Source organism: Arvicanthis niloticus, chromosome 14 (genome assembly GCF_011762505.2).
Source record: "Arvicanthis niloticus isolate mArvNil1 chromosome 14, mArvNil1.pat.X, whole genome shotgun sequence".
Classification (NCBI taxonomy): Eukaryota; Metazoa; Chordata; class Mammalia; order Rodentia; family Muridae; genus Arvicanthis; species Arvicanthis niloticus.
Window position 1 is genome coordinate 21,557,281 of NC_047671.1, and position 26,594 is coordinate 21,583,874.

The window sequence follows — 26,594 nt, forward strand, 5'->3', positions numbered from 1 at the left end:
TATGCAATGGAATGTTATTTGATGATAAACAGATGTGAAATACGAATATAGCATAATATACGTGGAACATGCTAGGTGAGAGTGGCCCTTTACCGTGTTGTATGGTTGCATTTATATTATGTCCAGAATTGTTAATCTCTAGACAGAAAGTAGGTCTGTTGTGTGTGGGGTAGGGGAAAGAGGGGCTGGAAAACAGCTGACTGCTAATGGGCACAGTGTTTTGAGGAAGAGGAGGGCAGTGAACAGATAGAAGGTCTTATGCCTGTGATTGTGTAGGTACATTGAGTGTGTTGTATGGCACATGATTAATATGCATGAAAGCTGGTTGCTTAATTAACTTCTAAGTTATAGAAAATAGAACTTGAGATTTACATTGACTTGGACTCTTCCTGATATTGAAATGAATGGGCAGCAGCTCTCCTTCTTACAGCAGTCAAGTGTGGAGTCACTGGCTGCACTGAGGCTCCGACCTTTCCAGTGGATTCGAGGTGGCAGGAAGCTGGGGAGGGCCTGCAAATGTGGTAGAGTTCCTTCAGAGTTCTGCTGTATTGATTCAGCCTTTGCTTTCATCTTCTTTGGCTGTTTGGTTTTTTTTTTTTTTAATAAATATTTGTTTAATGACATGTATATGTATGTAGCATACATGTTACATATGTAGTGGTCAGAGGACAACTTGTAGGAGTCAGTTCTTTCCTTTCACCATGTGGATCCTGGGACTGTAACTTATAACTCGGGTTGTCAGATTTGGCTGCATGTATCTCAGCCTGCTGAGCCATAGCTCAGACCCTGCTTCAATTTAAAAATATATGTATATAACTATTGTTACTCTCTGTGTGTGTGTGTGTGTGTGTGTGTGTGTGTGTGTGTGTGTGTGTGTTATGAGTTAAGCTACTGTGTGGGTGAGAGCAGAGGCCAGAAAAGTGAGTTAGATATCACACCCAGTCCCAGCTGACTTGGATACTAGAAATTGAACTCGTCTCCTTCTCCTTTTCCCCTAATCCTCTTCTTCTCTGGTGTCTTCTTCTTCAGCAGGGCTTCTCTATGTAGCCCTAGCTGTTCTGAGACTTGCTCTATAGACCTCAGAAATCTACCTGCTTCTGCCTCTCCAGTTCTGGGATTAAAATATTGATCTTGATGCAGATGCTGGCACATGCTCAATAAAGTTGTACTTTTTTTTCCTAATAATAAATTTTTAGTAATTAGGTGGTAGTGGCACTTGCCTTTAATCCCAACACTTGGTTAGTCAGAGGAAGGCCCGAGGAGGTGAGTTCAAGGGCATCCTGGTATACAAAGTGAATTCCAGGACAGCCAGGGCTATACAGAGAAACCTTGTCTCCTAAAAATAAAATAGAATTTTCAGATATTGATGCTTTCTTTAACAGCCTTGCACCATTAAATACCTTTAAAGTTTAAAATATGTATTTTCTTTTTTAAAAAAGATTTATTTATTTTATGTATATGAGTACACTGTTGTTCTCTTCAGACACGCCAGAAGAGGGCATCAGATCCCATTACAGATGGTTGTGAGCCACCATGTGGTTACTGGGAATTGAACTCAGGACCTCTGGGAGAGCAATTAGTGCTCTTAACCATTGAGCCATCTTTCCAGCCCTAAAATAGATATTTTTCTCAACTTACATACAATATAACTTTCTAGCTGGGGCACAGGCTAAAAACTAAGAACAGATATTACCAAATTTGTCTCGAGGATGGAGCCCAATGCTGGTTTCAGAACACATAATAAACTGGCTTTTAGACTAGAAAGAGTCTTGGGAGTATAGAATGTGACATTGTTGGATCTGTGTTATAAATTCACTCAGTCTGTACATCCATAAAGCATCTTAGAGAGTAAGACTGATTCATGTTATTTTTAATTTTCTTATTCTCAACTTGTTTTGTCATCTCCTGGTAAGATTGTAGCAGACACTGTACTAAGATTTTGGTTTTTTTTGACAGAATTGTCTTTATTAATTCAGGTATTCCTGTGACTAAAAACATTCTTGTTCTGTGGGATCACAGTTCATTCCTACCAAGGAATGCTAAGATGACCTGACAGCCTGGCTTGAGAACTGTGGTTCTTGGGCAAACGAATAAGTATGGAGATAGTCAATAAACTTCTTTCTTTGAGGGATAAATAAGTTCTCTACTTAGCGTCTACAGTCACAGAGTTATGGTGACAAAGTGAGTGTCAGAGTGTAATTATATACTTTAATGAAACTAATACAGCAGTACACAGTATAGGAGCAGTTCATCTTCTGAAGTAATATAGGCCTTTATATATGTTGTATGTTTTCTTTTTATGTGAATTTTTTTATGCTGGCTGACTTACAATTTTCCTTTCTTGATCATATTATACAGGCTTACCTCATTGTGTCTAATACGCATTATAATATCTTTTTAACTTACTGATTTTTTTGTTTCACATTATGCAACTCAGTCCTCACTTATCTCTCTGTCCCCTATATCCACCCTTTGTTCTTACAACAAAATAAAAAACACAAATAAACAACAACAAAAAAGCATAGGAAACATCTGATCATAGAAACTGTAAGTGTGCCACAATGTATCCCACAGTATACCTCCCGCTGTCCACACATCTTTTCTTGCAAATGTTCATTGCAGTAAGTCACTGGTCTGGTTCAAGATCTCTGGCTTCTGTGACACCACCAATATTAGATTCTCACCGGGCCTCCTCAGGGTTATCTTTGTTGCCCTGCGTCATGGAGATCCTGCAACTTTGGATTAACAGAGGTGGGCCAACTCAGAGCCCTGGATCTGGGCCTTGGCACTAGCTGAGCTGCTCAGTGTTCCACCAGGGCTCACTCTCCAGGAGTGCTCTGACTAGGCCGCCCAGTGCTGCCACAGCTCCACTGTGCTGCTCAGTGCAGATACAGGGCCCACCCTCCCAAGTGTTGCAGCCTGTGAGGAGTTGAGCCAGCTCACCTGCTCTCATATCCTTGGGGCTGGCTCACCTGTGCCTTCACCTTCAGGGCCAGCTCCACTGTGTTAACCACACACAGTATTAATCAGCTCTCCTGCTCTCCTGCCCTTAGGACCAGTTCTCCCACTGCTGGGGGAAGGTGGGGACAGGGACTCGTCACACCCACACTGCCTCACCCATGCCATCTCTCTAGAGACTAATGGCAAAGGAGTGGCAGGGACAGCTCTTCTACACTCTCACCCTCAGGGCTGGCTCACTGTGTCCCCACCACCAGGCTGTACTGCTTTGTTGTCCAGGTGAGGGGCAGGGCCAGCTCACCTGCTCTCGCTCTCCTGATGTGAGGGTGATATGGGGAGGGCATCACACCCATGCAACATCCCCATAGGCTACTCCTGCGGCTGGTGAGGGGCAGGGATAGCTCTCCCGTGCTTATGACCATGTGGGTAACTTTCCCAACTGCTGGAGTTGGTGAGGCGTTGGGTGAGATGGGAGGGAGGCATCACCTCTGCACCTGTGCCATCCTGTGGTAAATGAGTGGCAGGGTCAGTTTTCCCACACTCACGTCCTTGTGGCCAGGTCATCTGTGCCTCTGCCACCAAGCCAGTTCCACTGTGCTGCCTGGCTAAGGCATAGGGCCCGCTTTCTCTAGAGCTGTGGCTGGTGAGAGGTGGGGTCAGCTCTCCAGAGTGCTGCAGCCAGTGAGGTGTGGGGCCAGTTCTGCACAGCCCTGAAAATCCAAGTGGTCCCCAGTGGCTGGCTGTCCCCAACCCAGACCTGGCCCGCAGCCACAGCTCAGGGTAGGACTTCATCATGACCCCAGTTAGCAGAGTTTCCACTCAAAACAGGATACTCCTCTCCACCCTTGAGGAGACACCCTCCTGTTATCTCTTCATAATGCACAAGCTGCTCCATTTCTCTCTTTTTCCTTCTGTTCCCACCCCTGTGTGTGTGTGTGTGTATGTGTGTGTGTATGTGTGTGTGTGTATATATGTGTATGTGTGTGTGTATGTGTGTGTGTGTGTATGTGTGTGTGTGTGTGTATGTGTGTATGCATGAAGCTCATCGAGGCTAGATGGCCAGTAAGCTTCAGTGATCTATCAATGGCTTGCATTTCTTCTGCTAAGACTGGATTGGTTTTGATACTGTTTGTTTGTTTGTTTGTTTGTTTGTTTTGGTCTTATTTTTTTGTTACTTCCTTTTGGCTAAGATCAAGTGAATATCTGTTCTCAAAAATGCAAATCTGCCAGAAAGAAAAGTTTAATAGCAAGTAAAGTTTTGACTTATTTATTTTTATCTGTAATATTCTTTACCATCAGGAGAATGCAAATTAAGACTACTTTGAGATTCCATCTTGCTATCATGAAGAAAACAAAAGACAATAAATGTTGACAAAGCTTTGGGGAAGGAGGACCTTTGCTTTATTCACTGCTGGTGGGACTGTAAACTGTTGTAACAACCGGAAATCAGTATGGAACTTCAAAACTAGAACTACCATGTGACCCAGCTGTACCATTCCTGGACATGTACCCAAAACTCTAAATTCAACTATAGACGTACTTACACACCTGCCTTTATTACTGCATCATTTGCGTAGGGAAATGGAACCAGCTTAGCTGTCCATATGTAGAATGAAGATACGAGACACACACACACACACACACACACACACACACACACACACACGTGCACACAAAGGAATTTTAACTGTTTAACTCTTTAGAAAAATTAACACAAAATTCACAAGAAAAATAAATGTTACTTTTAATATTTGTGTGTGTAAATAAGGAGACATGAAAGTGGGTGTGGCTTAGGAGGCTAGACAGACCACCAGGGGAAGGGAACCAGAGGTATTAAGAAAGGAACGGGGTGAGGGAAGGGAAAAGGAGGAAAGCAGGCTGTTGGGGCCAAAGAGCAGAAGGGGAGGGACAGGGAGGGGAGGAATATGGGAGAGATAACAAATTCTATCTAAAAAAAATTCAATAATGGACCCTAACCCCAGCCTGGCGATCCTTCTTTTTTCTTTTTGTTAATACAGTCTTTCTCCTGGTTTCTTTTTTTCCTAGCATGGCATCTCTGTCCTTTTACATCATGTTGTACAGTGTTTGTAGTGAGTGACTAGTGTATTTCAAACTTAACTTAAAAAAAAAAAATCCCCAGCCAGGCAGTGGTGACACACACCTTTAATCCCAGCACTTGGGAGGCAGAGGCAGGCGGATTTCTGAGGATTTCGAGGCCAGCCTGGTCTACAGAGTGAGTTCCAGGACAGCCAGGGCTACACAGAGAAACCCTGTCTCGAAAAACAAAGCAAACAAACAAACAAAAAAATCCCCACTTGAGAATCTGCCTCTAATGGGCATGTTTCACCTGACTTAACTATGATGTCTAATATACATGGACTAACTTCTGTCTTTATATTATTTGCCCTGTTTTGGTCTTAGTACTTTCTCCCACCCCACAATGCAGATTTTGCTGTTGTGCGTGTGTTTCTGCATGGAGAGGCACTGACATAGAAGAGCTTTGGACACTGCTCTCTCCAGATGATCTAAGTCCCTTTCTTCTCATCTTACCCACGATAGCAGGATCAAGACAAAACTTCCTTCAGAGAATCAGTATCAGATAGATTTGCAATTATTTATACTGATGTTATCTGAACATCTCTACTCAGTGTTGAAAATTATAAAGCAAAACATTGATTACCTACCGGGTAATCTAGTTAATGTAATTAATGTTGAGTCATGCTTTCCTATTAAACACATACAATTTTTGCTTTTTTTTTTTTTTTTGAAGTTGAGGGATAAGTAGCCTTCACCATTTTAGTAATGTTAGCATTCTTTCTAGCCTCTGCCCAACAGTTACCTAGCAACAGCCAGGTAGGCCTGGCTTGCTATTAAAGAAGTTGTTGGACCTCTCCTTGTTCTCCCTGACCCCTTTCTCCTTCTCTCCCCTTACCCCTACCCACCTCCATGTGTTCCTGGCTGGTCTCATGGCCAGAGGTCATTGAAGCACAGAAAGGAATGGTTGGACTAGAGATGTAATCTCCAGTTCCCAGTAAACTGCTCTTGAAGTTGACTTGATTTCTATGGTGCTCTGTTACATGGTGTCACGGTTGCATATTTGAGTTGAGTCACCTGTAGAACTGGGAATGGGGTTTTCTTGGAAAGCATGCAATCCCTGTAGAGTTGTAGACAGCTATTAGGGAAACCTATGATTGAAAAGGTAATTCAGTGAGTTCCTTTGTGCTCCCAGTCTCGACTGTTGGGAACATTGGCTAGTCTCATAGTGAATTTTTTCAATAGCTAAATTTAAAAGTGGAGGGTGTTTCATATGTAATCAGAGTAAAGTAAAAAATAATAAACAGGCTTCTTATTTTCAACATCTTTATCTTTTAGTCATGGTTAGTATTTAACCTTTTAGTGCCTTGGCTTTCAAAATGGAGGTTATAATTTTGTGCTATGTGGAATCTTAATTGATGCTTAATAATCGTGTGCTGTAAAGCAGGAGATGGAAGTCTCTTCAGTTCCGAGTTCATAGTAACATTGCAGATAAACTGTATCCGCAGAAAGTCCAACATTTTACTTAGAATAATCATCTAGAAGTGAGGAAAGGGAAGGATTTGTGCACAGCAAAGTCTCATTTTCCTTATTCTTTCTGTAAATGTTTTGTAACAAAGCACCATGCCATTCTGAATGTACTGAGTACCTGGACATCAAAACCCAGGCTCATAGTATTTGGTTGCAAACACTCAGTAAGTAAAGGTTCTTGCTGCCAAGCCTGACAATCTCTAGTTTGATCCTCAGAACCCGTATGGTAATAGAAAGGAACTGAAATCACCCTCTGACCCCGCCCACCCTGATACACATACGTATAAAAAAATTTAAACAATTTGGTTTCTTTGTCATATAACAGTACTAACAGTGGTTGAAGTTGTAGTGTTTTTCAGGTTTTGCCTGTCCTTACATGCTTCGGGTTTATAGACTATGAATGTGTTCTTTAACATACTTTTCTTATAATATCAACCCTTTTTGTTATGTCTCTAACTGTCCATAGGATTATATAGAAAGCACTGTTTTCCTTACTCTATAGACTTGTATTGTTTAATTTGATATCTACTTTCTATCTTTAAAAATTAAAATTAGATAAAAATTTCAGCCTTTCAGTGGTCCCTTGTGTCTAGTGAACAGCATGGGCAATCCAGACATAGAATATGTCAGCTAAAATGTTCTATTAGACGATGCTGCAGTTTCAAATAAAACTCCGTATATAAGTTTATGTAAAGTTATTTATTCAGGTGAGTTCTGCCCATTAAATCTGCATTTAAGATACTATTTAAGAAAAACTATGCTGGTTTTGTTTGCCATTTTCCATTTCTATTATTTCTTTAGCAATGTTTTAAATGCTTTTTTATTTGGGAATTTTACACATGGTTGCTTTGTATTTGCATCATTCCCACCACCTCCCCTGTTCAGCTCCTACTCCCCATCTTCTCCCCATCCCCTCTCAAATTCATGACCTCTTATAATTATTGTTATTCAGTCTCATATTCATTCATTCTCTCTCTCTCTCTCTCTCTCTCTCTCTCTCTCTCTCTCTCTCTCTCTCTCTCTCTCTCTCATTCCAATTACTGTTGCAGTTATTTGAATGTGTTTGGGCCTGACCACTCAGGATTAGGGTATATCCATGAAAAACATTGTTCACTCTCTTTGAGCAGGCATTGACTTTCTGTAGATTTTTATATTTCTATCAAAATACAATTTACCTACCATGCCATTTGTCCACTTAAGCTGTGCAGTGCATGATGTTCAGTGCAGTCTTTTGGGAAGGGGAAGGGGAGGAAAGGGTTTATTGGTTTACACTTCAAGCTACAATCCACCATTGAGTGAAGGTAGTCAGGGCAGGAACTCAGTTAAGAACCTGGAGGTGGGAACCGGCAAAGACATCTGACAACACAGCGGGTTCACCTCAGTGTATTTGTGAGCTATGTGAGCCGTCTAACCACCAAGCTGTCAATATTTTCTTCATCCCTAGAATGTTTTTTAGATTTATCTGTTTTTATTTCATGTGTGTGAGTGTTCTGCCTGCATCTTGTGAGTACAGCATGTGCATGCTTGTGCTGCAGAGGGTCTGGATCCCCTGAGCTGGAGTTATGGGAGGTTGTGAGTCACTGACTTGGTGCTGGGAGCCAAAGTACATTCCCTTAGAAGAACAGCAGGCATTTTTAAACACTGAGCCAGCTTGGCAGCCCCAAGGATCTGTATACCTATTGGTACTCACTTCTTGGTAGTTGGCTTTGGGCAATTAAAAATCTTTGTGTCTTTATAGATGCTCTAGTCATAGACATCTCACATAAACCCTGTGACTTCTTCCACCTAGCTCTATTCTTTTCAGGGTCTGTGATGGAGCACCTGTGTGTCAGTGGTATTTTGTTTTTTAATGGCCCTCTAATACTATTTTGTTATGGATATACCAAAGTGTGTTTATATACTACAGTTGATGGATTTGTTCTTTTACAGAGGTTTATAACAATTTTTACATTTTTGTAATGTTTAAAAATATGCTATATAAAGAACTTTGGATGCTGAGGGTGTAGCTCAGTGATATTTGCTTAGTGTTTGTGAGGTTCCAAAGTCTGATGTCTGCCAACTCAAAAGAGGCACTGGGGGGATAGGTTAGTCAGTAAAATGCTTGCTGTTAAATGTCAGGGCCTGAGTGTGGGTCCCTAGCATCCTCATACAAGCTTGGTGCCTTGTAAGGGAGGAGTCACCAGGTTTTCAGTGATGAGTATCTACTGCATCACTGCTCACATCGGGTTTGTGGCTTAGCATCATATATATATATATATATATATATATATATATATATATATTTTTTTTTTTAAATCAAAAATGAGCCTGTTGCAAATAGAAATTCCATTGCATCTCACTCCCTATGTGCACTTGTAGCAGATGCCACTGTGCCTTCCTTACAGCCTGAGGACATGCTGGGTTGGCTCCCGGGCACTCCCCTTCCTCTAAGAATGACTACCACTTTCTTCCCCATTGCAGAAGGCACTTCTCCACAAGACCTACACTTACTGGAAATTTCTTTAGTGTACTTCTTTTTTAAAATAGTGTTGCCTTTTTGAGAGAATTGTAGTAACATGGGTATCACTGAGACCCTGGGCCCGCACAGCTGGGACACATTCTCAAACCTTGTGTTCTCTTCAGCGCTCTGATCTCTCATCCTTCCTCACTCTTAGCTCTAACTGTAGTTTTCAAGACCTTGTACATTCTTCCACCCAGTGCACTGCCAGAGTCTATTGAAGTCCCTACTCAGGAACAGCAGTTTTCCTGTTGCACATGCAGGGTGATCTAGATGGAAAACAGCAGAGAGTGAAACCAGGAGAGGAAAGTGCTGTCAGAGGAGGTCAGGAGACCTGGGTCCTAGTGGGCCATGACGTCATCAGAGGCCTACTGACTGAAGGCAGCTGAGGCCTGCCCAGGGCTCTGCACAGAGAGGTGGCACATGATGCAGATGCCCCTCCTGGAGCACTGCTGCTGGGCCACGAATAGAGGTGGGATTCCTGGGACATTTTTCTTGTTTTGGAAACTTTAGGAACCATGGTAAACAAGAGGAGTCAGTCCTTCTGAATGCTGCTAAGTGCTAAAAGTTCCTAAAAATTACAGTCCTCAATATTTTTAAAAATTTTATAATTTATTTGTGTGTATGTACAAGGAAGTCAGGGCCTGGAGTCACAGGCAGTTGTGAGCTGCTAGGTGCTGGAAATTGAACTCGGGTTCTCTGTGAGAACAAGGCATGCTCTTCACTACTGAACCATCTCTCCTACTCAAACCCCAGTGTTTTTGTTGTAATAAAATGCACATACCATCTTAACTGTTTCAAGCATACACCCAGTGGCATTAAATCCATTTATAGTGATCCACATCTGTCATTACTGTCTGCTTCCAAAATCGTTATGTAACTCTGTACTCAGCAAACCTTAGCTAACCCTCTCCCTACTAGTCTTAAAAAAATGATTTTCGTCTGTATAAATTTTCTTACCCTAGATGTTTCGTGTAAGTGGAATCCTATCTTTTTGTGTGACTTCTTTTATTTAGCATAATATATGTTTGCTTTCTATTTCTATTAAAAACATGGTAACTAAAGCCAACTTGGGTTTATTTCCTCTTACAGCTTACAGGGAAGTCAGGGCAGGAACTCAGGCAGGAATCTGGAGGAAGGAGCTGAAGCAGAGACCATGGAGGAGTGTTGCTTGTTGGTTTGCTCCTCATGGGTCGCTCAGTCTCTTTCTTAAACGCCCCCAAAATACCTGCTTACAGTGGATGGGACCCTCCTACATCAATCATTAATTAAAAAAACAATAACAAAACAAAACAACAACAACAAAACGCCCCACAGCTCCCCTACAGTACAATCTGATAAAGGCAAATTTTTCAATTAAGGTCCCTCTTCCCAGATGACTCGAGCTTGTATCAAGGTGATAAAAAACTAACCAGCACACATGTTTTTGTTTTGGTTTGGTTTTCGAGACAGGGTTTCTCTGTGTAGCCCTGGCTGTCCTGGAGCTCACTCTGTAGACCAGGCTAGCCTCGAACTCAGAAATCTGCCTGCCTCTGCCTCCCAAGTGCTGGGATTAAAGGTGTGTGCCACCGCTGCCCGGCCTAGCACACATGTTTTTAAGGCTCATCCATGATATGGTATGATTCAGAATTTCATCGCTATAAGGGCTTGATGATGCTTTATTGTATATATAGTCTTAATCTCTTAGTTTGTGACCGTGGCTCATATGTAGCACAGTCTGGCCTTGAACTCACTGTATAACTAAGGATGGCCTTGAACTCTGATCCTCTGCTTCAGTGTCCCAAGTGGTGGGACGACAACAGGCATGTTGAAGAGATGAATCTAAGTGAGATTAATCATTACAGAGGCAGGCATGCTGTCATATTTTCTCTTTTAATTGTTTGGATTTTTTATTAGTGCTTAAACTTAACTGGGCCTTAGCTTGAGATTGTTTGGGATGGGGATGGTTTTACTGTTAGAAGTGAGACAAGCTGTGCCTAAGTGCTGCTGGGGCCATGGTGGTACTTCATAACAGATGTGCACTCTGTAACCATTCTTTCTCGCTACTTCACTTCCTCTCAAACAGTTTAGAACTGGAAGTGGCTTTAAAAGCTCCTGCCTGTTTACTCTTTTCTTCCCCTCTTCTCTCCCCTAGACTTCCCTTCTTGTCTTCCTTCTCTAGCTCAACCTCTTGTTCAGTGTGTGTAACTTGTTGGATTTGTACTACTGGATACAACAGATACAGAATCTTTATTGAAACACCATATAGAATTAACATTAAACCTAAATAAAGCATTCAGAGCATCACATGGTTCTTTTATAGTAAATAAATAAATAAATAAAAGCTATGCTGTAGGTTGGCTGCCTGAATTGCTGGTTTCCCAGTGAGAGTGATCCCTCCACATACATCTACATATATATATATATATATATATATATACACACACACATATATATATATATGAAGGGATCAACAGTGCCTTCCACTGCCTCTTTGCTAAGAAGATAGCAAACAAACACATGCACCATTTGGGCTGATTTGTTCTTTGCCATTGTGCCTTTTAAGCTACAGTATCTATATACTTATTCAAGTCAATAGACTATTCTCTTGTTGGGTTTACAGAATAGTTAGAAGAGTCCCTACAGAGTAGCCCCCCTCCTATAATTCCCCACATAATCTTGGTGCATTGTTATTGATGGAAGTCCATAGTATATTAGCGTTCACTCTTTGTGCTGTACATTTATGAGGTTTTGACACACATGTAATGACACGTGTCTCTCATTACTGTGTCCTATAGCTGTACTACTTGATAAGGGAACTTGCATTGCCCTGAAAACTCTTATGTATTACCTTTTTCCCTTTCCCTGCGCCCTGGCATCCATTGTTTATCTCCATTTTCAGAATGTCACATAGTTGGAGAGAGTCAGTGTATAGCCTAGCAAATTAGCTGCTTCATCTCATAAAAATTGTTAAGGGCTTACATTTATTTGTAGTTCGTTTGAACTTGACAGGCTTTTTCGATTGCTATGGCTCAGGCCTCACTGAGCTGTACCCAGGCTTTACTCGGCTCTTTTTAATCTATGGATGATGTCAGTGTCCTGTTGTGCTACATGCTACTCACCCACTTACTAACTGAAGGATGACTTGGTTACTTCTTTGGGCAATTATGAATAAAGTTGCTATCAATATTTCATGTTTTGATTTTTTTATGTGCACATACATGTTCAGCTTATTTGAATACAATTGCTGAGTAATATGATAAGAAAGTGTTTACTTTTCTAAGAAAACTACTGAATCATGTGAAAGGAAAAGAATCTGCCTTAAGACCAGATTCTCAACACAAAGAAGATTTATTTGCCCCAGAGGGGCAGAGAGCAGGAAATTAGAGACAAAGACAGGAGATAGAAGACAAGGAAAAGGCAAAGGGAACAAGGGAGAGGGGACAGGGATATTTGTCCAGGAGTTGGACAAAGGACTGCCTCTGGTTAGATAAGAGACAGATGGGGCCCATAGAAAAATGGTGGTTTATAAAGGTAAAGGGGGAAACCCCATGTTAGGATGAGGTGTTTAATTTTAATTGGGCATGTTAATTAGTTGAGCCAAAGGGGCTTTTGATTGATGGATTTCAATACGGGAAAAGAGCAAAGCCCTGCTACAGCCATGTTTGCTAGCCTGGGCCAGAGTCCCTTTACCATGGGCATGGCATGAGCATTCTGTATTGCATTCCCAGCATCAGTGAATAAGAGTTCCTTTTGGTCACAATTGGTGAGCTGGCATGCACTTGTAGTCTCAGCCATTCCGAGTCTGAGGAAGAAGGGTGGCTTAAGGCCAGCCAGAGCATCATAGAGAAACCCTGTTTCATAAGGAGGAAAAAGAAAAAAAGACAGTTCTCATTATTCCACATCTTGTTAGCACTTGCTGCTGTCAGCTTTTGGACTAGCCTTTTTAGCATAGTGGTACAGTAGTGTCTGGTTTCTACTTGAATTTGCTTTGAAAATCATACAGTGAACAACTTCTTTTTATGTGCCTGTTGCCATCTGTGTTATCTCTAATGAAGAGTACACACACTTACTCATTTTATTTGTTTAATAATTATTTTTAGTATTGTATGATGGGGGTGTGTATACATCAAGTCCCCGTGGAGTTGGAGTTACAAGTGGTTGTGAGTCATCTGTGTGGATGCTGGGAACCAAACTCAGGTCCTCGGAAGAGCAGTAGTATATGCATGCTCTTAACCACTGAGCCATCTCTACAGCTCCTTACGCTTTTTAAGTGTTTCCACATGATTTGGTCAGTGTTCTCCTAAACTTAGTTTTAAGTAGTTGTCTATGGGAGCTGCTATGTCCAGAATGTGTCCAAATATCCTTCAATTTTCAGTTTTTCTGGAGATCACTTGTTTTGAAGACTGAAGAGTTACATACAACTGAGGTCCCCTCATTCCCATCTGAGGCAAGATCCACCCGGTGTACATGCCAGTCTAATGAAGTCCAGCTGTGTTATGCCTGCATCTGTAAGAGGCTGGCTTACATTTAGAGCTACCTGTGACTCCGACTAAGTCATGACTCAGGCTTAAGACGAACAGTTCTGGAATGTTTAAATGGACTAGATGCTGTTTAATTTTTGGCTAGGAAATCCTCCTGGATGTTTCTGAGCCAATCAGGTTGGACTACAAGTGTGGTGGTGAGTTGGAAGAACAGAGGTTGTAGTGACAGGTAATCCTCCCTATGATCATAGTTCCATATCTAAATGGAAACTATGCACATATGAGTAGAAAGAAATTTCTATCTTACTGACTGGTTCATTAGTTCCCCGTGGCTTATAAAGCAGTTTGAACACATGAAGATGAATGGTAGAGGAATGTTTGCTTTCAAGGAGCTTTGTTTTGTTGGAGACTTAGGATGTGTACATTACTAGCCACAGTCTGTGAATGAGCCAGAGATCCACAAGGCCAGGTTTATTTGTCTCCACTCCTTTAAGTGGTTTCTTTTACACAACATACTGGTTTTTAGTTCACTTTTAGACAAATATTTGAAGCATATAAACTATTGATGCTCAATATCATTGCTGATAAAGTTGTATAAATGTCTACCACATTTGTTTTCTGTCTTTTTAACCTCTATTCTTTGCTTCTTTCTTTTGCACTCAGTGGTCTTTCTACCTTTTGTGATTTTTTTTTTTTAAGGAGCACTTTATATGATTTTTTTTTCAGTTTTCTTAACATACCAATTATCTGTGTATGCTAATTAACATACTAATTTTCTTGGTTTCTTTTGCGGCTGCCCTAAAGTCTGCAGTGTGCATTTACAACTAATTCAAGCACAGCTTCTCATACCTCTGTCCATCACTTTGTAGGTCATGCAGATGACCTCTCCTTCCAGAAGAATCCCAGTTCTTCCTCTTGTTATTTGTGTTACTGTATTATTTTTAGCTTATGTTCCATGCATACATACATGTATTACATACTCACACATACACATGTATACACATACAACACAGGAGATGCATGCATAAGCACACTTAGTGTTGCTGTTACTATTTTAAAATGTCATCTGTTAATGGTCAGATGTTTTTACCTGACCTTAATTTATTCTTTCTTCAGTGGTTTTCTTTTCATAGAGATTTGAGTTTCTGACTTATTTTCTCTCTTTCTAAAGAAGTATCCCCCACTCCCCAGGCTAGTGATGGCACCTAGGACATTTACTAAGCAAATGTTCTCCTTCACTTCTAAAGGATAACCTTGTAGAGTCCAAAGTCTAGGTTGGTGATTTTTGTTTTTTTCTCTAGACACTGAATATTCTGCTTTCATCTCTTCCTGGTCGAATGCTTTCTGTTGATACAAAAGCAAACAACCCTGTGTTCACCTTAAAGGGAATAAGAGATAGTTTATTCTGGAGCTATTTTTAATGACCATGGATGGCATAGGAGCCAGGCAAAATTTCATGAAGTTTTACGGTTTCATAGAATAGTGGTGGGTACATCAGCGAGGCAGGTACAGCAAAATGAGGAATCTTCTGTAGGCCTCAAAGGCTATCTGCTGACAATCTTAGTTTTCGGGTTGGTGGAAGCCAGTGGGTTGGCTAAATTAATAGATTTCCAAAGATTTTTATCTATTATTCATAGGATATTAGTACAGACACAGAGGTGTGGACAAGGTGGACTATCCAGGGGACAAATGTTAGCCCAAGATAAGGTAACTAGCCCCTGGACCTGTCTAACATGTCAGTCTTCCCACCCACAGTACTACAGTTCCGGCCAGTCAGCCAGTCAGTAGACACAGCAGCTTCCCTGGAGCTCTCCTTCATATTTCTGAGAGCCTGATGTCTCTCGCCTCCTTAGCTTACTTACTAGATGCCTGTTCCCCACTAGCTTCTTTCAAAACAATTTCTCTTTCTTTGATTTTTCTGTGATGTGAAAATACATCTCTAAATTTTTGTTTGTTTCTATGCTTGTTTGGTTCCGCATTTATCCCGCTTGGTGTTTGCCAAGCAGCCTGGGTCAGAATGTCCTTCTTGCTAGGAAGCACTTGTATCAGATCTAGTCAGTAGTTTCCTCATTCAGAGCCAGGGTGACTCCTTTAGACTCTTGCCCCATCTCCCAGCCACCCTTGCAGTGTGCCAAGTCCACACTTTTCCAGATACTCCGAGCTCTAGTGTCCAAGGCTCTGAGGAAATTGGGACGTGGATAGCTTGGACTTCTATGGCCTCTGAGTCTTTTCGGCTTCTGTTGTCTTTGCTGAAGCTGTGTTTTGTCCTTGTGGAGTCTTCACCTTGGCTTACTTCTGGTGCTTTTGCTCCCAGGTTGTCACTTGCCTTGGGTGTGGTTAGCACACGGTTTACTCTTTAGGAGAGTCACTCGGGGAGCATGGTAGAGCCAGCCTTAGGCTGGCGTGTTCCATGCCCCTGAAGCCAGCACCTGCCACTACTGATTGCTGGCCCCTGTAAGACCCTTCCATTGTCTTCTGGCTCCCGAGGCTCTGAGTTCCTGTGTTGGGTGCCATGCATTCTAGATAAGCAATTGGTGTGAGTAGACAGGCCCTGCACTAAGTGGCAGTCGCTCCCAGCTCCTGCAAGCACGAAGAACTCCCAAAGCTCCCTCTGTTCTCCCTCCCACACCATTATCTCATTTCTCCACATGTCCTGCTGTCTTGACCCTCCTGTTGTGTATGTCTGACACTTAGTTCCTCTCTCTTTGGAGTAATCTTTTCTGTCTTATCTTGATTCTTCTCCCTCATCAGGTCATATGGAGACAGTGTCTAATCTGCCATCTTACCCAGAAATACTTTTTTAAAAAAATAGTTTCATTGCTTCAAAATTAGAGGTTAAGAATTTTAAGTAATATTCATTTTAAATGCTTGTATTATTCCTTCTGATAACATAACTTTTAGATTTTGGAGAGTTTGTTAAGTGAATGTTTCAATGCTTTTACAGGATTTGTAAATGATGACATTGATGCTATTGTGTTTAACTTACCTTAAAACTCTTGGGTTAAAAATAGTACTACATAGATTATTTTTAAAAATCACATCATTGACTAAAAATGGAATAAAGGAAATGAAGTTTCCTCATGCAGTTTCAAGGTTGGTAACTGGATAAACATTAAAAACAAGTCAGTGTAGGGAAGGAGGGAAAGACAGACAACAGTTATTAGAACCTCTTGTAACTCAGGTACTATCCTATCCGGCTTTCATAATCGGTGCGTTTAGTGTCTTCAAGAACTCACAGAATGGAAATATTACTAGTACTTATTTTATAGAAAAATGACCCAAAATAATTTTTCTTGAACCAGATGACTAGTGATAAAAGTCAGTTTTACTGATAAATCTTTGGTGTCATTGACATTGACTTTTTTTTAAAAGGAAAAATATCTAAGATGAAGTGAATGATGATATTGGTGTTATACAGTAAATAACCAAGCAGGTGAGAGAGGCAGTACTAGAAATAATCTATGTTCTCTGGTACTGAGCACATCTGGAGCAGTTGTCAGGCTGCTATGTAACCTGATGGGCACATTACTCACATGTCAGGTTCATGTTGCCAGAAAGTATCCTTCATTGCAAGTTCTGGATTTAAAGGAAAAAAAAATCTACTGTTAGAGAGATGTTTTTCCAGTAAGGGGATTGCAATGAACAGCCTGTATACTGGTATGAAATGATTTGTTGTTATTGGGCTTAGAACTGAATTTTCAGTTTCAGATACTTTGGGGTATCTATGAAGTTTATAAACGGCATAAAGTTTTATGGGTTTTTTGTTTGCCTGTTTTGTTTTGGTTTGTTGGATTTTTTGTTTTGTTTTGCAATATAGCATGTCAGCTTGGTTACTTTTTTGTATGCTTGAGAAATACTGATCTTAGCATCTAGTATTAATCTAAGAAAATATGAAAAGGGCTTGTGAGATCACACTAAATTTGCTGTTTTGAGGTGGGTTTTTTTCCTGAGGTTTTCCTTTTTTTTTATTGGATATTATATTTACATTTCAGATTTTATCCCCTTACCCCATTCCACCCCACACCCAGGAATCCCCTATCCCATCCCCCCTCCTCCCACTTCTATGAGGATGTGACCCCACCTACCTCCCTCCACTTCCACCTCCCCACCCTCGAATTCTCCCGACTCAGTGTCCAGCCTTCATGGGACCAAGGATCTCCTCTCCCACCTATGCCGCACAAGGCCATCCTCCCCTACATATACAGATGGAGTCATGGGTCCCCCCCTATGTGCTCCCAGGCTGGTGGTTTATACCCTGGGGAGTCCTGATTTGTTGGTATTGTTACCCTCCTCATGGGGTCACAAACCCTTTCAGCTCCTTCAGTCTTCTAACTCCTCCATTGGGAACCCCTTGATTAGATCAATGGTTAGCTGTGAGCATCCGCCTCTGAATATGTCAGACTCATGCAGACCTCTAAGGAGGCAGCTATATCAGGCTCCTGTCAGCATGCACTTCCTGACATCCACATCAGTTTATACCTTTGGTGACTGCACATGGGATGGATACCCAGGTGGAATGGTCTCCAGACGGCCCCTCCTTCAGTTTCTGTCCCACACTTTGTCTCCATATTTGCTCCCTTGAGTATTTTGTTACTCCTTTTAAGAAGAACTGAAGCACCCACACTTGGTCTTCCTTCTTCATGAGCTTCATGTGGTTTGTGAGTTGAATCTTGGCTATTTCAAGCTTTTGAGCTAATATCCACTTATGAGTGAGTAAATACCATGTGTGGTTTTTTTTGTGATTGGGTTACTGCACTCGGGATGATATTTTCTAGTTCCATCCATTTACCTAAGAATTTCTCAAATTCATTATTTTTAATAGCTGAGTAATATTCCATTGTGTAAATGTACCACAATTTTTGTATCCATTCCTCTGTTGAAGGACATCTAGGTTCTTTCCAGCTTCTGGCTATTATAAATAAGGCTGCTATGAACATAGTGGAGCATATGTCCTTGTTATATGTTGGAGCATCTTTTGGGTATATGCCCAGGATACATGTGTTTGTAAACATTTTTAAATTTCTTTTCAAGTATTAGTTATTCTGAAATAGTGATCATTTTATACCTTACAGGGAGCCCTAGATTCTGCGGTCACTTCCATTTACCACCTTTTGTTTAATGCTCCTAGGTTATTGAGTCCCTGGGAATTATTATTTATAAAGCATTGGACTATGGCTTGAAGGAAAACGAAGAAAGGGAGCTGAGCCCTCCTCTAGAGCAACTCATCGACCAAATGGCCAACACTGTGGAGGCTGATGGCAGCCATGATGAAGGGTATGAGGCTGCAGACGAAGGCCCAGAAGATGAAGATGGAGAGAAGAGAAGCATCTCAGCCATTCGGTCCTATCAAGATGTCATGAAGGTAAAGCCATCGCTCAGTTAGTGTTTGTTTCTCTGTGAGTTGTCATCTCAGGTTGAGTGGCTGGTGACTCAGCATTTGACAGTAGTTCCTAGACTTTATACAGTGGCTGTGGCCTTTGCTAGGTCAGAGCTCTTGACCACTTGTAGGTTGTGTTAGGTGTTGGTTATCTTCTTTGTCACCTCAATGTGGCTGGGCATGCTGCCATCAACTGGCTTCTGCATTTCCTGTCAGTGGGTGGATGGAATCAGCAAGTGGCTCTGTACTGAAGACTGAGCTGTGTCTGTCACAGTTCTGTGCCTGTCATAGTTCATTGTTCCGTGATTTTTGATTTTGGCTTTTTTATAGGATCTATATACAATAATAAGATGAAAGTTTTGTTTTTAGTTCAGTTTTGCTGCCTACATGAAAGCTAAATGTATAGAGAGAAAAACTATGAAGGATTTGACAAATTAACCTTGTGATTCTCTGTTCTGAGTTATTTTGATAGAATCTTTACTAGCTTTTTCTTTGGTTGGTTGGCTTTTTTTCTTAGGATTTTATTTATTTGTTTGTTTGTTTGTTTTTAATGTATATCACTTAGTTTTCATTTTATTTTCCAGAGTCAGAAAGTAGAGAAACACCATGAAAACAGTGCTTTTCAGTTGTGCTTTGCCCTGTGTACCTGGGCACCTCTCTGCTTCTTAGGAGAAGCAACCTCAGGGCTCCAAAGGGATTACACAAGTCCTCCTCTTCTTCCTTCTTCTCTTCCCTCTCTTCCTTTTTGTTTTTTCTTTTTAAAGATTTTTTTTGAGGGAGAGAGAGAGAGTGAGAGAGGCCAGCAGAAGGTGACAAATGCCTTGGAACTGGAATTACAAGCTGTTGTGAGCCACCTACATTAACTTTTCACAAGTTTTATTCATTTTAGATATTCTAGATGTTAAGGACTATTTTTAAAATAGACATGAAACGCTAGTGTCCTAAGTGAAATAGCTGGATATAAAAAGAAATACCATATTTTCCCTCATGTAGAAGAAAAACAAAACTGATCTGAACATAAACTGGAGGTTAGTAGGATTAGGCACATTGGACTTGGTCACTGTGGTCATGTGTCTGTGTGAAAGTTATCATACCAAATCCCATTAATGCATACAATTACTACAGGGTAGTCAGAATAAAATAAAGATATAAACATATTTGGAGGCTGGCAGACCAAAACTGACCTAATTCTGTGAAAACTGCTAATGAACAGCGATGTAAAATGTGAAGAATAGAAGGTATTACATAAGGAGCAAAATTTAAATTCTGACAATGGCTCCAGGCTTGGGGAGGGGCTGCCCAAAGAATAGAGGAGGAGGAGGAGGAGGAGGAGGAGGAGGAGGAGGAGGAGGAGGAGGAGGAGGAGGAGGAGGAGGAAAGAACACATGGACCGTGGTCTGTACAGTTAGCTCAGCACCAGGACTCACAGTGAGTACCAGGTGACTTTCACCTTTAGAAGAGAAATGGAAATCTGAGAATTCTTACTCAGCAGCATTATAATGACTTACTTTTTATAAAAGGTTTTTAGGTACTTAACATCTAGAATTCATTTTGCCTATTTTTTAGATTTGAGCCACTATGCCTGTGAAAAAATATATTAGTAAAAGTATACTTAAGAGATATTTACAGGCTGGAGGAAGCCATACTTTTACCAGTCCTAGTCTTAGCACTTTTGTTTGAGAATATCATAACCTCACTATCTGCTTTTAGTTTTCAATGTTAATCAACCTTGCCTATACATTTCTCATTTCTGTAAATATTGTGACTGTTCTTTTCAACTGAATGACGGGGGAAATTGCTAAGATGTTTAACAAGTTTTGAAAATTTGAAACAGAAATATCATAAAACCCATTGTTTATGACAATAGAGAGACATGAGTCTGTGGTTCAGTGGGATTAGTAGTGACTAATTCAGTTAGCAATGACTGCTTGGCTTTGTTGAAAGAGAAAACAAAGAATTAACTGAGGAAATATGACTGTTCTTTCTCTTTTTAAAATTTCTAATTATTAGTGTGTAGTGCATGAGTGTACATCGGTGTGTGTGTGTTCGCACGTGTGTGCACGTGTCCATGACATGGTCAGAGGACTACTTGTAAAGTTAATTATCCCCCTTCACCTTTGCATGAGTTCCAGGATCACTTGTACCTGCTGAGCCATCTTACCAAACTATGATTGCTTTGTTACTGTTAAATGTAGAAACATGAAACTAAGTTGCAATAATACAACTGATAGGGATTCTAGGGTCATGTAAGTTTGTTTTTATTTTAGTGATAAAGATCTCTGAATGTAACAAATACAAACTCTTTATATTTTATTCATGCCTCTTGATTATGCTGGAAAGAAAGAGAATATACACAGGTTAAGTATAAATTATATTAGTATAGATTTTTGACTCAGTCTGGGATCTGTGCTGCTGATTCTAGAGCCACATAAATTGTACACACAGATTTAAACGTGTTCTCTTAAATAAAGAGGCTGGAGAGATGGCTGAGCAGTGAAGAAGCCTGCTCATCTTCCAGAGGATCCAGGTTATAATAGTCTGTGTAAATGTGGGTTTGTTGGTTTGCTTGTAACAAACATCTTATGCAACTTGATACTGAATCACTGTCTTACAAAATACATCTAGGGTTGGGGATTCAGTTCAGGAGTAGAGTGCTGAGTTTGATCCTCATCTCCAGAAAAAAAAAAAATGTTAAGGAAACCATTTTGAGTTTGAGTGGGGAACTGTTAGATTTGGATATGACATAACCACACAAAGGCTCTTGTTAAAGGCCTGGTCCCCACCTGGGGTACTGTTTAGATTGAATCCTAAGGTGCTATATGATGACTTCATCAGTGCTTTCATCCTCTGATGAAGATCATAGTTGGATTGGTCTTGTTGGAGAAGTAGGCCTTCGTGGGTGCTTTTGAAGGATATTTTCCCCTGCAGGTCCTCTCTCTTGCTGCCTCCTGTCCACCATGACAGCCACAGTACTCTACCACGTCTTTTCCTCATGCTCTCGAGCCTCTTACCACCCAAAGGCCCAGAACCAGCAGAGCTGAGTGAGCAAGGGCTGAAACCTATGCCGCTGGGCCTCAATTAATCCTTGCTCTTGTTTTTCTCAGTACTTTGTCACAGCGAAAAGAGTAACACGGGAACCTTCTGCTAAGAAACATGAGAGCTGCCACTGACCACCTTTTATTCTTTTGACTTTTCATAATCTTTTTTTTCCCCTTGATATTCTATTTTTGTTTGTTTTCAGACGGGGTCCCATTATGTAGCTTTGGCTGACTCACTATTTGGAGCTCACTATGTAGACCAGGTCGGCCTCAAATTTATAGAGTTCCTCCTGCCTCTCTGCCTCTGCCTCTGCCTCTGGAATGCTGGGACCTTTGGTGTGTGGCACTACACCTTCTTTTGACTCTTATAATTAAACAGTATTTTATTGAGCCCAGGTTGGCCTTAAACCTTCTACATAGTGAGTAACCATGGATTCCTGACTTTCCTGTCTCTGCCTACCAAGTGGTAGGATTGATTATAGGCATACATTCACCTTACCCAGTTCTCGTTTGTTCTTTCTTAGAAAGTCTTAAAATATAAAAGATTTTTTTCAACAATTATATTAATGTTTAATTTAGTAAGAAAGGTTAACAGCTTTTTACTGCAACTGAAGAACTTTAAAATGTGACTACTGAACATGGATACATTATAGTTATTTATAGAAATGTAACATTCTTTGGATTCTTAAGAGGATATCTTTGCAGTAAAATAAAGGAACAAATCAGTCTTTATCATGTTAAGTTGCACTTCTTACTCACAGTCATCTCAGGACAGGAGGACACAGGCAGTACCTGAGTATACCACCAGCTCTGCCCTCCCCACCACCCTCCATTCCCACTTCCCCAGGCCTCACAAGTGAATTAAATGTGGGCTTCAGAACCTAGTAGATTGTATGTTTAGAGTCTCCTTGTGGTAACAAAAACAAAACAAAAAGCCAGGGGAAGGATTTGGGATTACATTGAAGAATGCATGGTATCATGCTGTATATGTGACATGTCAAACATAGCATGTTGCATGATAAATGGTAGCTGGCTGTCCAATTTGCTTTTTGTTGCTGTGATAAATACCATGACCAAATGCAACTTGGAGAGGAAATGGTTTGTTTCATCTTACAGGCTCCAGTCTATTGTTGAGGGAAGTCAGGGCAATAACTTGAGGCAGAAACTATGGAGGAATGTTGCTTACAAGCTTGCTCCCTCTAGCTTGCTTAGCTAGTTTTCTTATACAACCCAGACCCACCTGCCTGGTGTGGAATAGACCCTAGGCAATCAGCAGTTAAGAAAATGGCCACAATTAAGACATGGCCAGGGGCCAGTCTGTTCAAGGCAAGTCTTCAGTTAAGGTTAACTTTTCCCAGGTTACAGTTCTATCAAGTTGACAGCTGAAACGAATCGTAGTACTGCTAAGCTACTTGAGTTCTTGGCACTATTTAGCAAATCCCACCCCACCCCCAACCTTTTCCATTTCAGGTAGAACTTTGACACATGTCCTCTCATTTTTTTTTTTCAAACTGGAACTCAATCTTTATTATGTGCATTATTTTCTTTCTTTCTCTTCCTCTTTCTTTATTCACTTTACATCCCAATTACAACCCCCCTTCCCACCAATTCCACCACATCCCCCCATTACTACTGCCCCTTCTCAGAGAAAGGGAAGTCCCCCATAGGTACCAACCCATCCCAGCATTAAGTAGGACTAAGCCTATCCTTTCCCACTGTGGCCTGACAAAGCATCCAGCTAGGTGAAAGGGATTCAGAAGCAGTCAACAGAGTCCAAGACAGCCCTCTCTCCAATTGTTAGGAGACCCACATGAAGACCAAGCTGCACATCTGCTACAAATGTGTAGGGGCCTAGGTCCAGCCCCTGCATGCTCTTTGGTTGGTGGTTCAGTCTCTGTGAACCTCCATGGACCCAGGTTAGTTGACTCTGTAGGTCTTCTTGTGATGTCCTTCTCCCCTCAGGCTTACTCAGTCCTGTCTCCCACTCTTCCACAGGACTACCCAAGCTCTGCCTAATATTTGGCTGTGGGTCTCTACATGTTTCCATCAGCTACTGATGAAACCTCTCAGGAGACAGTTATGCTAGGTTCCTGTCTGCAAGCATAGCAGAGTATTATTCATAGTGTCAGGCGTGGCTCTCCTATGAGGTGAGACTTCACTTGGGCTAGTCATTATTTGGTCAGTCCCTAAATCTCTGCTCCATCTTTATCCCTGTGCATCTTGTAGGCAGGACAGATTTTGGGTTCAAGATTCTGTGGGTGGGTTGGTATCCCACCCTCCTCCACTGAAAGTCCTGTCTGACTGCAGGAGATAGCCACTTCACTCTCCATATCTCCAGTTGCTAGAAGTCTCAGCTAGGGCTACCCCCATGGACTTATGGGAGCCTCTCTCATCCTAGGTCCCTGGCTCATCCTAGAGATACCCCCTAATTTCCATCCTCTTTCCCAGCCCCTCCCCACATCCGGTCCCCATCCCTGCTTCCCTCCTCATCCCCATTTCCCACCCAGTTTCCTCCCTCCATCTACCTCTGATGTTTATTTTATTTTCTCTTCTGCGTGAGATTCACACATCTTCCCTTGAGCCCTTCTTGTTACTTAGTTTCTTTGAATCTGTGGACTGTAGCATGGTTATCCTGTACTTCATAGCTAATGTCCACTTATCAGTGAGTACAAATCATGGGTGTCTTTCTGGGTCTGGGTTACCTCAGTCAAGATGATTTTTTTTTTCTAGTTCCATCCATTTGCCTGCAATTTTTTTTTGTTTTGTTTTTTGTTTTTTGTTTTTGTTTTTGTTTTTTCGAGACAGGGTTTCTTTGTATAGCCCTGGCTGTCCTGGAACTCACTCTGTAGACCAGGCTGGTCTCGAACTCAGAAATCCGCCTGCCTCTGCCTCCCAAGTGCTGAGATTAAAGGCGTGTGCCACCACTGCTCAGCAAATTTATGATGTCTTTGTTTTTAATAGCTGATTACATTGTGTAGATATACTACATTTTCTTTATCCATTCTTCATTTGAGGGGCTTCTAAGGTTATTTTCAGTTTCTGGCTGTTACAAATAAAGCTATGAACATAGCTGAGCAAGTATCTTTGTGGGATGGTGGAAAGGGGTATAGTTGGGTCTTGAGGTAGAACTATTCCCAATTTTCAGAGTAACCTCCAAATTGATTTCCAAAGTTGTTGTCCAAGCTTGCACTCCCACCAGCAATGGAGAAGTGTTCCCATTGTTCCACATTCTTTCTAGCATGTGCTCATTGAGCTTTTGGGTTTAGCCATTTGACATGTATAAGATGGAATTGCTCTCATTTTCAAATCGGAGCTAATTCTCGTCACTTATCTTTGCTGTTGGGTGTCTTTTACTAAACCATTTTTTCTACATTATTGCGTAGAGTGTACCTGTGATCCTTTGGTACACTGAATCTCAGATGACAGGACATCTAAAACAAAAACTATAGGTAGACTGGGTGTGTATATTTTAGTGGTACCTAAAATGCCAGTAATAGCCAAATTCCATTTTTCTTTCTTCTATAGATATGTGCTGCTCATCTTCCAACTGAGTCGGAGGCACCAAATCATTATCAGGCAGTATGTCGAGCACTGTTTGCAGAAACCATGGAACTGCATACATTTCTGACCAAAATTAAGAGTGCAAAGGAGGTAGGTACAAATACTAATATTTATAGACATTTAAATAGGTATCCTGAATTTTCTTTTTTTTGTTGTTGTTTTTTGTTTTTCGAGACAGGGTTTCTCTGTGTAGCCCTGGCTGTCCTGGAACTCACTCTGTAGACCAGGCTGGCCTCGAACTCAGAAATCTGCCTGCCTCTGCCTCCCAAGTGCTGGGATTAAAGGCGTGCGCCACCACCCTAAATTTTCAATATTGTCCATTCTGTGCTTTTTGGCTTGAGCTTTGTTGTTTTCTTCTTTTAAAGACAAGGTCTTGTTATATACCAAGGCTGGCCTTCTACTCATGACCCTCTTACCGCTGCCTTTCTAACTTTAGGGCTGCAGGCATGTTCTACCATGCATATACTTGAGTGTTAACACTGTGGATCTACTTTGTAAACAAACACTTTCATAAAGCTTACTTCTAAATGAAGTAGAGTCCAGAATCGGTTTAGTCTGTTTCCTATGGTACTGGCTTTTCACCCCATCTTCCATCCATTTGGGACGCATTAGCCCCTCCTTCAGGACATTGTGAGTAAAGTCTCTGTAAGGCTACACTCTCTTCTCATTGTGTAACTGTTCCAGTAGACTCCGTTAAAGACTTAGTGAAGGATACTTGCCAGGTAATTTGAAGGATTCAGCTATTTTGTTTAGTTACCATTTGTTAATGTCTAAAGTTTAAAGTGTTACAGGCAGTGGTGGCACACGCCTTTAATCCCAGCACTTGGGAGGCAGAGGCAGGTGGATTTCTGAGTTCGAGGCCAGCCTGGTCTACAGAGTGAGTTCCAGGACAGCCAGGGCTACACAGAGAAACCCTGTCTCGAAGGAAAAACCAAACCAAAGGAAACCAAAACAAAAAGTGTTACATTCAAAGAGAACTGTTCCAGTTTATTTTGGAGAGTCCTGTTGTTTATTGCACAGATGGTTATGAAGATTCTCTGAGACCTTACAGAAGACTTGGTGCAGGATCCCCCAGTGAGAGCTCATTTCCTGTATGACTGGAGTGCAGAGCATAAAGCATTAGGCTAAAATGTTTA

At 41.2% G+C, this 26,594-nt stretch overlaps 1 protein-coding gene across 4 annotated transcripts in view; it reads left to right on the top strand.

The window, feature by feature from the left end:
* Nucleotides 1-26,594, top strand: part of Spire1 (spire type actin nucleation factor 1) — a 130,600-nt gene that overhangs the window by 41,169 nt on the left and 62,837 nt on the right. For all 4 annotated transcript variants that reach the window (XM_034518062.2, XM_034518059.2, XM_034518060.2 and 1 more), the window contains exons 3-4: nt 18,611-18,844; nt 25,423-25,548. In XM_034518062.2, the coding sequence (XP_034373953.1) occupies nt 18,611-18,844; nt 25,423-25,548 (360 nt within the window). The remainder of the gene's footprint in view (nt 1-18,610; nt 18,845-25,422; nt 25,549-26,594) is intronic.